At 44.5% G+C, this 14,118-nt stretch overlaps 1 protein-coding gene across 3 annotated transcripts in view; it reads left to right on the forward strand.

The window, feature by feature from the left end:
- The window catches only part of KLHL13 (kelch like family member 13), an 86,497-nt gene that overhangs the window by 64,396 nt on the left and 7,983 nt on the right, over positions 1-14,118 (forward strand). For all 3 annotated transcript variants that reach the window (XM_066581867.1, XM_066581866.1, XM_066581868.1), the window contains one exon: positions 10,864-10,977. In XM_066581867.1, coding sequence (XP_066437964.1) covers positions 10,864-10,977 — 114 coding nt within the window. The remainder of the gene's footprint in view (positions 1-10,863; positions 10,978-14,118) is intronic.

The following is a 14,118-nucleotide window of genomic DNA, read 5'->3' on the forward strand; positions in this document are numbered from 1 at the left end:
GGGAATCCCAGGAGGTCACATGACTCCCCGAGGCTCCCGTAGTGGAAGTACATGTTACTTTCACTTTCCCCATACAGTGTATATCGGGGAAGCAGAAGGCAAGATGGGTTAAACCCCCTCCCCAGCCTTCTGCTCCGGGTTATCAGCTGTCACTAACAGCTGATAACCCAGTTCCTGCCTCTGACTGATTGCAGAGCCAGGAGACTTAGAGCACCGCCGTAATGTTACTGTGGCTGGTCCTAAACGGGTTAAACTGATAGCCTATCCTTAAGATAGTCCTTAAATATTAGAAATTCAGGGTTTTCCGGGACTAAACTATTTAAACTGATTACCTATTCTCATGGTAAATTATCAATAGTTGATCGTGGGGGTCTGCAATTTGGGAACCCCACCAGTTAGCTGATTTTTAAAGTGACAGTGTCCCACCAGGTCTGCCATTGCAGATTGCCTGTATAGCCATGCCTGTGGCGTGGCTTAATAGACTGCATGTCAGATCATGGTATAATGTAATAGTATGTTGTATTGTACTGTCGGAGTGATTAGTCGTACGTTCAAGTCACCTTTGACCTTTAAAAAAAAAATCATTAAAGAAAAAAAAAAACGCTCTTCCTGTATTTTATAATAAAAAATCAAAATGTAAAATACATCTATATTTGGGATCACTGCGTCCATAGAAGTCTGCTCCATCAAAGACCCCCTTTATTTATCCTGCACGGTGAATGTCGCCTGAAGAAAAGTGCAATTCTGATATTTCGTTAAGGTACCTTTTCTCTGAGAAAAAACGTAATAAAAAGCAACCAGGATGTCGTGGGCTCCAGAATGGTACCAACAGAAACTACATGATGTCCTGCAAAAACGGAGTCCTCGTACAACTAGGTCAATGAAAAGTAAGGGCCACGGCGGCAGAAAGTTAGTCTATAACTTTTTCCAAAGATATTTGCACAGCAAAAAAAACTATACAAGTTTTGTGTTGTCGTAATCGTACTGACCCATAGAGTAAAGGTATGTCGTTTGTGCTGCAGTGTGTACATTGTAGACACATTCGCCTCCCTTACCCCAAGAGGGCAGAATTTAATTTTTTTCCCATTTTTCTCCACTTAGAATTTTTAAAAACTCTTTTATAGTACATTATATAGTACATTAACCCTTTGCAATCCAATTTTGAATTCAGGGTTCCCTAGGGGGCTTTCTCTTTCTGCCATAATACAATGGTACCATCTGCTGGCTAGAGCCAGTACTGCGGTATGGGACATGCTGGAGAGGCCCCCAACAACAGAGTGGCCACTAATCTACGGTAAGAATACCCTGCCAGATGTCTTCCGACATCGGAGCTATGCAGCTTTCAATCATGATGTCTTCAGACGTCAGACAGTGGATTGGAAAGGGTTAAAGAGTAGCATTGAAAAATACAACTCTTCCCTCCCCCCAAAAAACAACCCCCCCCTACAGCTTTGTTGATGGATAAATAAAAATTATGACTTTTTGAAAGTTCGGGGGGCGGAAGGGCCACATCCTTAAGGGGTTAAAGTTTCTGTATCAGAGGCGTAACGTGAAGCTTCTGGGCCCCAATGCAAAACCTGTAACAGGGCCCCCAACTATAATGCTTTATTCATAGTACTGGGCTCCCTATATGGAGAAGAGAAACTTTATGGGCCCTCTAAGGCTCTGGGTCCCGGGTGCAGCTGCAGCCCCTATAGTTACACCCCTGGTGTATTATGGTGCCTTTAGTTTAGTGTACTCGGATTCCTGTAAAACAACACGAACAAGAAATTCTCAGCATTCCTACATGGTAGAAAATTGTTCTGCTAGTAATGTTATACAACACCCTTAAAGACTCATTAGCATAATTATGTAATGGTGTTTTAGTAAAATACCACATTCTAGTGCATTGAAAAGCATCCCGACACACTGATCCCGGGACCCGAGTCTTATGAAAGCGGTCTAGAACAAAGTCTGTCTTTGTTGCCCATAGCAACCAATCACAGCACAGTTTTCATTTTACCTCACTAGTATAAGAAATGAAACCTGCGCTGTGATTGGTTGCCATAGACAGCAAAGACAGACTTTCCTCTAGGCAGCTTTCCTAAGACTCTGGTCCCGGGATCAGTGTGTCCGGCTACTTTTTCCATTGTCCACTCTGCCTATAAACCAGGACTGGACATCCTACTGATACCGGCCTTGTGTAGCACTAGGATTCTTAGATCTGATGTAATACTTTCTGGCTTTTATGGTTTTATTTGTTTTTTTTTTTTTGGCATTTAGGACTTCCATACAATTCCCTACAAATTTGGTCATTGATGAAAGATTTTTTTGTATACAGTGGGTTTTTTTTTGGTGGGGGTGGGGGGGGGGGATTTTGCCAGGATCGGGAAATAGTTTGGCTTACTCTGGAGCATGGACAATGGAACATTTTATATCCTCACAGCGCCCTCTTCGGGGGGGGGGGGCCTTTTTAAGGAGTGAGTAGTCACAGATGGGCTTTACTTTTTAATATACATAAAGGATGGAGAATATTCCTGGCTGGCTGTGAATATGGCATATCACACACCCAGTCACAGCCCTGCATCGCATTAACCCGGAAACTGCGGTCTACAGATTGGGTTATTGGCCAAACCCGAAAACCTGTTACTTTTTATTGATCTGTAAAGGGTCGGGCATTGACCACTAATAGGTGGATTACCAGAGGGAAGAATCTGTTAGCACTCTGATGGAACCTGGCCCTAAAGTCTGCCTGCTAGCTGGAGAATGGATTGTGTGATATCATACGGAGGTCATCATGGCAAAAAAAGTTTCATGAATGCACCGTGAACTATTATTTATGGGCCTACAGACTACCCATTTGGAATGGGAAGTTTCTTCTTTTTAATAGTATGAAACCTATTTGTGATAGAAGGGAACCGCACTGAAACGTAACCCTTTGCAATCCAATTTTGGATTCAGGGTTTCCTAGGGGGCTTTCTCTTTCTGCCATTATACAATGGCACCATCTGCTGGCTAGAGCCAGTACTGCAGTATGCGACATACTGGAGAGGCCCCCGACAACAGAGCGGCCAGTAATCTACAGTAAGAATACCCTGTTGGACGTCTTCCGACATCGGAGCTGTACAGCCTTCAATCAGAATGTCTTCAGACGTCAGACAGTGGATTGGAAAGGGTTAACATGCAGCGACTTTGATTTCCGCAAATCAAATCCACATGCTTTAAAATTCAGCTGCAGACTCCCATGTTTCCCTATGGGCGGCTTGAACTGCATTCCACGAAAGAGCCCCTCATGTCGACGGGTGGATCGTATTCCGCATGCAGGAGCCCGCGGCCGACGACCACGCGTACCTGTCTAGGTCTTCTTTTTTCTGTACTGCGGATGTGTGCGGAAGTGTCGGCCGGCGCACAAGCGCAGTTCAGTTTGTTTTGGGGTTTGTTTTTTTTTTAAACTGCTTTCCCGCGGCATTGTGGACGGGCCGCGGATTAGACGGCTTCCATTGACTACAACAGAAGCTGTCCGTGCAATCTGTTTTCCAGACCAAAAGGTCCACAAAACAAATCCGCCTGCTTTAATTCTGGTGCGGACGCCCGTGCTTCCCTATGGGCAGCTTGAATGCGGATCTTCCGCGTGGGTGCCCGGAGTGGATTCTGCAATACAGTCCGCCTGTGCACATTGGGCCTTGGGCAGCGCATCTCACACATAGTGAAATGGAGGTATGTAGGTGCTCATTACTCTGGCTGTAATGCAAACGTCAGCCTGCATAAAGGGTGTAACCGCGCTCCACAAGCGCCAAGAAGTATGCCAGCATTGAACACATTAAATTTGAATTACCTTATTGCTATATATATTATATAGTTAATTTGAGGCTCTTATCTGGCATTTTCTGATAGCCCATCTTGCCAGGCTTCTACGCTCCAGGTCCCTCCACTGCCACCTACTGGCAGCGCAGGTTAATACAGTCATCCGCTTTCCTGAAGGTATAACTGACGCTGTACATTGCTAGCCGCAGCGAAGCACTCAGCTGTTGGCCCACGCTTGTATTAAACCATTTCCGAAATGATGCACTATTATGTCTGAATGTTGGTCAAATGCAGTCAAACGTCTTAACATACTGTATGTTGGGCATTTAGAGATCAGCCGGTAGCCATTGTGCTCCAATCAGGGGCTGTGATAAACATTAGGCAAGTCGGGAATACCCAATGAATGAGTTTGGTCTTGTGTTCTAGAGCAACCATGAGGCCACATTGTCACAATATTAGACGCCTTCTGCCTGTGGCTAAACACATCTGTATCCCATGGCACAACATAAAACCATATACTAATTGTTAGATTAAATGGCAGCTCTAATCCCAAATAGAAAAGGGTTTGACACACTTAAGGGGGTTCTGTCATGTCGGTTATGCTGCTCTAAATGTGGGCGACGTTGCGTAGTGACAGACGTGCTCCAGCAGTTGGTCACTTATGGGGTAGCGTGCGGTTGTTTTTAAGAACTTATAGGTTGTTCCTGCAGCTCCAAGCAAGAGAAGAGTGGCCTAAATCTCCTCCCTCACCTAGGTGTGTCCACACACTTTTTGGGTGTTTCATCCCCCAAGTGCCGTTGTCCTTCGGGTAGGGCGGCAGCAGGAGACCCGGCAACAGCGAGAGCCCCAGATCGTAGCAGCAGCGTTGGTGTGGATTTTTGCCTGGGCTGGAGGGTTACGGTTAGGCCTCATGTCCACGGCAAAAATAACATTTAAAATCCCAAATGGATCACCCACACGCGTGATCCGTGCCCCATAGGGATGCTTTGGACACCCGCAGGTAATTAAATACCTGCGGATGTCATTTTCCCTTGAGGTGCGGTAAAACACCCGCAGCATGTTCCATTTTAGTCTGCGTCTCTCGCAGACTTCCATAGAAGCCTATGGAAGCCGTCTGTATCCATGGCACACCCGCAGCTGAATTTCTGCTCTCCGGCGCGGGAGAGCAGGAGTTCAAAAACAAAATGGAGTGCACGGCGCATGCGTGCCGAGCACATCCGCCGGGCCATAGAAAGAAGATCCAGCTGTGACTGAGGGCAGATCCGCAGCGTCCGGACAGGTAAGTAATTCTTCTTTTTAGGTCTCATGTCCGTGGGAAAAGAGGGATCCGCTGCGGGATTCTGCATGAAGAATCCGCGGCGGGCCTGATTTTCCCCGTGGACATGAGGCCTTAGGCTTACTTTTCCTGTTAGGCTTGCATATAATGTAAGCCTAACAGGAAAGATAACCCTAACCCTCCTGCCCAGGCAAAAATCCATAAAGATTTCAGCCAATCGAGAGCTAGGGGCGTTCTTTCATGCAAACCCGGTCAAATTCCTAGCTTGCGGTGGTGTGAAGGTACACCAGTACCGAATAAGTGCCTTATGAATAAGTGGGACTCCTCTCTTGCTGGGAGCTGCAGGATGGTTTGTAAGTTCTTAAAAATCCTGCCCTATTAGTGACCACTACTGGAATCGGCATGTCTGCCACTACTTTATGCTGCCTGCAGGAAGCAAGGGTAGTATAATGTACAAATTGGTGATTTAAGATTCAACATCTAATTAATCCTCTCATATCGGCGAAACCACAGACTTTTCCAAAAGGAAGCATAATGCATCTCTAGACACTGTTTTGGGGGATCTTGCCCTTCATGAGTACCGAGCCTGGTACTGGTTGGCTGGATGAGATGCCATAGCTACAGCCCAAGGTGGGATATTGGTTCTCAATGAGGAAACCCATTGGGTGTATGGAGAATTATCTGTAATGCTCCATGGGAAAAACTATGCATATTGGCGGTTATGCCTTGCCTGATGAAGAGGCTTATGTATTAGCAGAAGCGTGCTCTTTAACAGGATTTCTTTTATTTCCATCAGCTCTCCGTTGGCGGTAGTTCACACAAGTGTATTTTCAGCCGTGCGCGGTCGGTCCACCAGAGACTCGGCCCCTGTCAGCACACGGACCCATAGAAGTCAATGTGCTAATTCACACATCTGTTTTTTCACATGGAGACACAATCCTCTGGGGAAAAAAAACTGCACTATTCTGGTTCCTCCTCACAGATGAGGGTCATCTAGTCAAGACAAAAAAGGACCGTAGCCGGATGCCTTCCAAGCGCCGTCCGTATTTTACAGATCCATTGTTAGGAGACCTGGGGTGGGGAAAAGAGAATTGGGGCCCGTTTTAGGGTTCTTTTTTCTCCATGCGAAAAATAATTACATGGAAGTAAAAAAAAAAATAAAAAAACTGCACATCGATAAAATAAAACTATTTTTGTAGATGCAACATGAATGCGTTTTTATACGTTTGTGTGAATTAACCCTTAGACGACTATTTTGTTTCTGATAATATTATTTTTTTTCAGCTGGTTAATACTCTACCAGTAAACTTTTCTCCTTTTGAGCTCTGTGATGCATGTAGGTGCCGCATGCAGGAATCCGGGCCAATAACATGAACTTTTATAGGTGTGTACACAGGACAATTACCAATGCAAACCGCTTATTAGATCTAGTGGTTTGCACAATAATTGTGCTGTGTGAACGCAGGCCGTCCAAGACCAATCGGCAATCAGATCTTTCATGCAGACCATAGTGTCGTTGTTGGTCTGCCGCTGCATCATTCTTTTTAAACGGGCTTAATGCTCACTAAGCGACAATCCTGTTTATATCGGTGTTAGTCTAATGGGTATGGCCACCTTACAATACAGAGGTCTGTGAAGACTTCCATAGAGCGCCTGGAGGAGGAGTGCATTCGCATACATCAGAAAGGGCCTGAGATGGTCATCGGTGTTGAGACTATAATCAAGGAACGTTTTATGTGCTTTTTTTTTTTTTTAAACGTATGGCGTGCCTAGTTTTCTATATATATATATATATATATATATATATATATATATATATATATATATATATATATATATATATATATATATATATATATATATATATATATATTTTTTTTATTAGGGACACTGAACCTAATGTAATTTAGAATGGGTTTGGGCTTATTATTGACTATTATTTCAAGTGGTATCCGCTCTACCGGACTCTTCTAGACCGTCGCTGCCGAGATCCTGCAAATCTGGTAATAAAACTAAGCCATACAGGTCCGTAAAGTAAACGCCAGACAGATTTGCTCGCCGTCTTCTGAATCATGCTCATAAAACGAGGAGTTACTTTATAGCTTGTGAGCTCTTTCAGTCACTTTATTTCTTGGGGACTCCTTTATTGCAGTGTCACTTGTTGAGATGCATTCCATCAGGTCTCCATGTATCCGGCCTTCACGCTGACACTACACAGCAGGCAGGGCATCCTTCGTCAGGGTGAAGGATGCCCTGCCTGGAGGGAAGCTTTTGGGTTCAGAGATTAGCTTTGCAGAGAGCACATGCGCAGACCAAACCGCTGTCCGGTCGTGACCGATTCACTCTTATAGGTGAGTGTTGTGGGCACGCTCCGTGACCTGTGCAGGGAAGGGATCGTTGTCCACATCACTAATTATGAATGGTGTGTTATCTTGCATTGTAATCCTGCATGTGATAATGTGATGACTGCTGGGAAGTGAACTCTACAGAACAGGAATTGTCAGTATTGGGCTCATTGACCGGAGTGAAAACTGCAAGACTTCAGGATTATTTTTTTTAGTTTTTTCCTTAATGTCATAGTAACAGTGACAGTGGGGGGGAGGGTGGCACAGAGCAGTGTAAAAGTATTCATTTTAACTTATTTGTCATAGAATTGTGGGCTGTGGTGTATCTTGTAATTTTGCCATAAAAATCAGAAATTAGCATTTTTCCAACATTTTACTGAATTTTCTCAATCTTTTTGCAGTAACACATCATTATCTTTTTCTTTGCAACGCCGGTGAATTCAGATGTACAGATTTATGTTTTTTTGTTTCTTCTGCTTACGTTTAACATCTACAATGTGACAATTTAGTCTGCAGATGTCTATTACTATAGACGTGCGCTTGTCAGTAGAGATCTATAAAAATACCGTTTTCGTGGCGTCATTGCGTTCACATTTCAATGCAGCATGGCAAGAAGCGGATTGCATGCCGGAGCGTCAATAGAGTGTCGTCATAATCATTTGGCTTTGGTTCTCTGATGAATGAATGTATGTAGTTTGGCAAATGGTCCTTTATATTTACCGCGTCTATTAGGCGGCGTAATAATCATTCAGCTCTTACTGAACAGCTAATCGTGGACTCGGGATGGCAGATTTATAATTGCATCGGTTTGTGCGCCCTCAAGGAAAAGGGTTACGTTTTTTTCATTTTTTTCTCTTGGACTGTATTCCTAAGGCCGCCTTCACACGGGCGCGTGCGATTTTGGTCTATGAAAAACGGCTTTCACGGTCGTCTTTTTGCGCATAAAATATGCGCATCTAAATACACATATTTAATTCCGTGGGTCCGTCTGCAGTCTGAATATGGACTGAATATGTCTTGTGTTGGCACTATGACCCTCCTGCTCTACCGTGTTATAGGATCCCTTTTAGTAAAATTGAGTGAGTTATTCGTTATACTAAACTATATCCTGGAACAACCCCTTTAACTGTACGCTTCTCTAAGTCTTTATGGGCTGATCTCATCCTGAATAGATAAATTAGATGTAAAGTAATTATATTCTTGAGTAAGAGTCTGTAAAGGTTAAATGCAGATCAGCAGAATATATTGTTCAGTCGTCGCCTCTTGCAAACATTTGATACAAATTTTCTCTTTTGTAAAACTACCATGGAAACCAATATTCCTAAACGCTTCTTCTTATCAATGTCTTCTAGAAGGCTAGGCTATTCTCACTGGCCAGGTTGCCAACATGGTTAACAGTTTCCTGCTGGTGCTTAAAGGGGTATTCTGGCACTTGGTAACTTTTTCTGTTGATGACCAGCAGGTGATCGTTGGATTGGTGTTGACCTGCCGCACAGATTTCTGCCAATCAGCTGCTTCGTTATGGTCAGCGGAGTAAGCGGAAAGAGCTGACCGTAGTGCAGCGGCCCGTGTTGGAGTAGCAGGCGCAGCCGTCATTGAATTTGTTTCCTCCGCTAAACATTGTCATAGTGACGCTGGTAATCAGTTGATTAGCGGGGATTCTAGTAGTGGGTGGGGTTATCGATAGAAAAAGTTAACTAAGTCCCAGTATACGGCTTTAATTAGTGGTCGCTTTTGTGGATGTCTGTAAAGCTTCTTACTTGGTTGTATAAAAAAAAAATAATAATTTGATCTTCTGAAGTATGCATTCATTTTTCATCCTTCCATTAAAGGGAACCTGCCACCAGCTTCATGCTGTACAAACCACGGGCAGCATGAACCCGGGACAGGTATGTACTGTGTGCCCATATGTCTTATTCTGAAATGCCACAGCATTTCCAAGTAAACCTACTTTGAAGATGCAGTCCAAACGGAGTCATGAAGGTGGCGCTGCACCGCCCTCTCCCCGCCTGGTAATGCTAGTGACTCTCACTCTAGAAGTTGTGAGTGGGGAGAGGTTGGCGCCGCCGCATCTGTGATTTGGAGCTCAGGCAGCATGAACCTGGTGATGGGTTCCCTTTAGTCTTAGAAGTGTTGCCTGGTTTTCAGATTGGGCTGCCTCCTCTATTAATTCAGAATGCACATTCGAGACCTGGAAAAAGGAATATCACTCACTCCAGAGGACCCAACATGTCCTTGCAGAACATATCATTGGTTTGAATGGGCGCCATGTAGTGTTCCATGGTTGATGGCACTGAAAGAAAATTATGCACAGATTAGAGCTAATTGCTAGCAATTCCTTGGATCAGTTTTTTTTTTTTTTTGGGGGTGGGGGGGGGGGGCGTTCCAGGAACCCTTCGAACAAAAAAAAAAGCACTGGATAAAGCAGTCTTTAAAGTGCCACCAAGTGTTAGGTCCCCTGCAAATGGGCGATTTTGAATTGCGGAGTCTGCAATTGACAGACCATCCACTGTTAAGGTCCCCCATAGCAAAGCATGAGCTTCCGCTGCTCTGTGCACACATGCAGATTTGAATTGTGGATTCTCAGGCATGGAGGTAGGGGAAGGCGCTATCGGGCTTGTGATTTTTTTTTTTTTCCCCGCACAGGGGATCCGCTATGTATCTGCGCAAAAAACTCTGGAATCCAGGATTGTCCGCAAGCTTTTTATATTTATTTCCGCAGTGAATTGCAGGTCTTTCGTGGCCAAAATCCAAACACGTCTTGCGCGGGCGGCCTTACTCTCATTCCCGATTTGACGTGGAGAGACAACTGAATGCAACGGGTACAAAGCAACCATACAATGCCCAATAAGTAGTGTCTATGGATCTTCTTCTAATTCAGATTGCACGTTTACGCTCCTGCCCATTTACAGACAGATGAGCGCACAAAATTCGTCAAACTGGCAGTTTTGAGCGTTCATTTTGCATTAGCTACTAATGGTCTAATCAGCCCATTAGAAGATAACTAACTTTATTTGCATGTATTTAGAGAACAGCGGGTGGTCTGTTCTCTAAATACATCACTGTTGTTCTCCAGCGGGACAGTTGCTGAAAGAATGTTATCAGCGCTGCCCACAGATAACTCGGCGTGCGGTCCGTCTTATCAGGGATGACTGGTTTTTAAGCTGATCTGAACTTTGTGATCGACGAAAAGTGCGTGGTAAGTGCATGATGGGCGCACATTTACACGCAGGGATTATCGCTCAAAAGATGGCTCTTGAGCGATCGTTGTGTCTAAAAGGGCCTCAACATAGGAAGGACATTTAGAGCCTATGGTAATTAATGGTGGCAGGTTAATTTCTTGATCAACACTGGACATTCAGGAGCTGGATGAAGTCTGCAGTCTGTGACTTATTAGTAATGGCCTTGTCTTGTAAATCTGCATTAATGGGCTTTTGTGTTTTTCTCTTTTTCATTCAGCTACCGTAGAATGTTATAATCCCAGAACAAATGAATGGAGCTATGTCGCAAAAATGAGTGAGCCGCACTATGGTCATGCTGGGACTGTATTCGGAGGACTCATGTACATTTCAGGTAATTCAGCAACTCTTAAGGTTACCCATACACCTTCAATCACTGACAGCTATTCTTCGCGACTCCATCATACACACGCACACTCAGCTGACCACGGATGTGTTGTCATTGGGGAGATGAGAGAAAGCTGCTGTCAAACGGCTCTGGTGGATAAACTCTCGTGAGCATCAAGAGCGGGCATGTAAACATTCAACATGCCCAATCCCAACCTCTTCGCTGACATGATTTGTTGGATGAGAGTTGGAAGATCGTCATACACACACGATAGTCAGCTGGTCTATATGTGATGTGTGCCCAGGCAGGGACCTCTGTCCTCCTTTTTGTCATTTGATTTAATGTGAAAGTCTGTGCCTTTTCTATTGGTTAGCGCTCTAATATATATATACCAGCACTGAATAAGGCTGGAATGTAAGCAACAGTTCTGTGTAGACATGGCTATCAAGAATTCATTCACTTGTTGCCAATCATTTCTGCTCCCCTAATAATAGTCATTGATTGATTTATCTGGTGAGAATGGGTAATTGTCTTTCGAGGACTGACCAAGAACTCTGCAGGGAGGCATGCTCCTCAGTGATCAGGAAAATGACCGAGCCGTGAACAATCACATACACAGTCTTTGGTATGCCAATAGCTCACTGTAGCGACTATAACGAGATAGTTGTCCCTTGTAAACCCCCCCTCATGTACCCTGTTTCTTCACTATGATCATTTCAGCAGTTTGCCACCACCTTCCCTCTGGTGGCAGAATGGGGGGGGAGTGAAAGTGGGATATGTTCACATGGCAGAATTCACTGTAGAACCGCGTCAAAAATCCACGTTTTCTTTCGCGGATCTACATGCAGAGTTGACCCTGTCAACGGGCAAGAACGTGAAAACGGGCCCCACCACATCGAGACGTGTCATGTCGCTCTTGATGCAGAAGTGCGTTTTTTTTTAAATATTTATTTTATTCATGCGTCAGAAATTCTATATGCAAATTTTCTCCGTTGACGGAAGAAATTTTGTTTGTGGATCCGCAACAAAAAACGTGGCAGGAAGCCACAGATTTTACAGGTGTTTTTTGTTTTTTTTCTGTGGTGGATCGTACACAGAAATATCCGCGGTGAATTCTGCCATGTGAACGCGCCACAAAGCTGTCCTGATGTTCGCAATTATACATTAAAATGTCCAAGTGAATGGAGCCGTGGCGCTCAGCCGGTAACATCCCACCCAGCATCTGCATGCCCCCTCGTTCATAAGCCGAGGGCCGGGATAGTGAGTGGACCCCCTCTGCCGGGGGCCATAATGACTGTCTAGTTAGAGGAGCCGGCAGCTTGTGTAATTCTCCCAATAGTTCCTTCTAGCTGATTATTAGTATCCTGCGGCCCCCTTGGTTTGACCAGTGTGTGATGTCTTATTACAGCCACTCTGTCTATCATAATTCAGCTTGCTTTTTGATTTCCTTGAGATCAGACCGAATTATCCTGTCAAACAAAATTGCTCTCCTCACTAAGCATCAGTGTTTGTTTTCCGAAAAGCAATGGTTTCTGCCGAGGGAATATGAATACATAAGAGGAAATAGATTAAAGAAATATTGGAGGAGTTGCTCTTCGGAAAGTTAATCTGGCCCCGACTGCCTGTATAATGTCTCTCCTAAGGATACGGAGAACAGGCGCCGCCCACGCCCCTCCAGCCGAGTATTAATGGCCCCATTTTTCCTTTTCTCATTCACAAACTGCAGCATTGTATAACATTTATCAGAATATGTTGATATTGCCGCCGCAGCATTCAGATATTTATCTCTAAATCCAGGGAGGAACAATGCCTATTATTTTGACAGAAGTCTATTCTTCACATACAACCTCTGGGTAAAGCTTTCAACGCCGAGTAATCTGTAGACGATCCATTTCCTGAAACAATCCGATGCGTCGCTTTCGCGTCTCCCAATATACGTTTTGCTAAGCCTCCGTGTAAGTGGTCCTTATTTATGTCCCGCTGAGAGGCTTATCACAGGAAGAATATTCATTTCACAATGAAGAAGTCAATAGACCCCAGCTGCAGCTGTACCGCTCCTCGTTACACTGGCCTCATTGCAGAGAGATGGCTGCCCTTCCTGTGATCAGCGTTCCCTTCCTGAAGGCGCGCGAACAGGATTTCTCTTCTGCATTTAGTGCACGCCGCATATTCTCATGGTAATTGTTGCATCCCTGGAAAACAGACACACTGAATGACTTCCTTTATGCAGCGATACATTTGCTGAAAGCAGGATAACTTTCCCTTTGTTTGTCGGAGTTTCAGCGCCTCACTTCTTTCGCCACATGCATTTCATTAATATTGTGCCCGCATCCTCCCCCATTTTTTTTTTCTTCTTCTCCAAGCACCCCCCTTTCCTCCCAATCCCTTCCAGTTCTGACCATTCTAAACTGGTTGCAGATCACCGACATGAAAGCATTTAATTATCTGTAAAATATTTAACTGTAGACTCGGTAGAATAGAACCGGGAACAAGTGCTTACAATGAGATATTGTTACTCCAACGCTCAAGTGACACACTTGGTTGAGCTTCACTGGAGGATGTAAAGAATGCAAAGCTAAGTGCACATTAAGTACCTGCACACATAATTATATAGAAGGCAATTCATTCACATAACAAGATGATTTTTTTTTCCTTACATATAGAACAGTTTGGGGTTGTTTTTTTTTCCCGTAAAATGCTATTTCTATACTTGCCGTGCTGTTCTGCCTCCCTACCTACAACCATCACTAAGGAGTACCTAGCGGGACACTGTTTGCATGTTGATAGCACCGTATTCTACTGTTTCCCCGAAAATAAGACACTGTCTTATATAATTTTTTGCCCCAAACAGGGCACAGTGTCTTATTTAGGGGCGGGGGCTTATACTTACGTGGTCCGCGGCGTCCCAATGGTCTCCGGCGGTGCTGCGGCAAGTGTCCTTCCTGTCTGCCTGCTCAACTTCTGGCGACGGGGCTTTGAATACCAAGCAGAATACTCCAGCAAAACAAGTGCGGTGATTGGCTAATCACAGCACCAGCAGCCAATCACATCATGTCATTCACTGCATGGCTGTGATTGGCAGATGGTGCTGAGATTAGCCAATCGCAGGACTCGCTCTACTGGAGGCGGGGTATTCAAAGCCCTGTC

The sequence above is a fragment of the Eleutherodactylus coqui genome, chromosome 10 (assembly GCF_035609145.1).
Source record: "Eleutherodactylus coqui strain aEleCoq1 chromosome 10, aEleCoq1.hap1, whole genome shotgun sequence".
NCBI classification, from domain to species: Eukaryota; Metazoa; Chordata; class Amphibia; order Anura; family Eleutherodactylidae; genus Eleutherodactylus; species Eleutherodactylus coqui.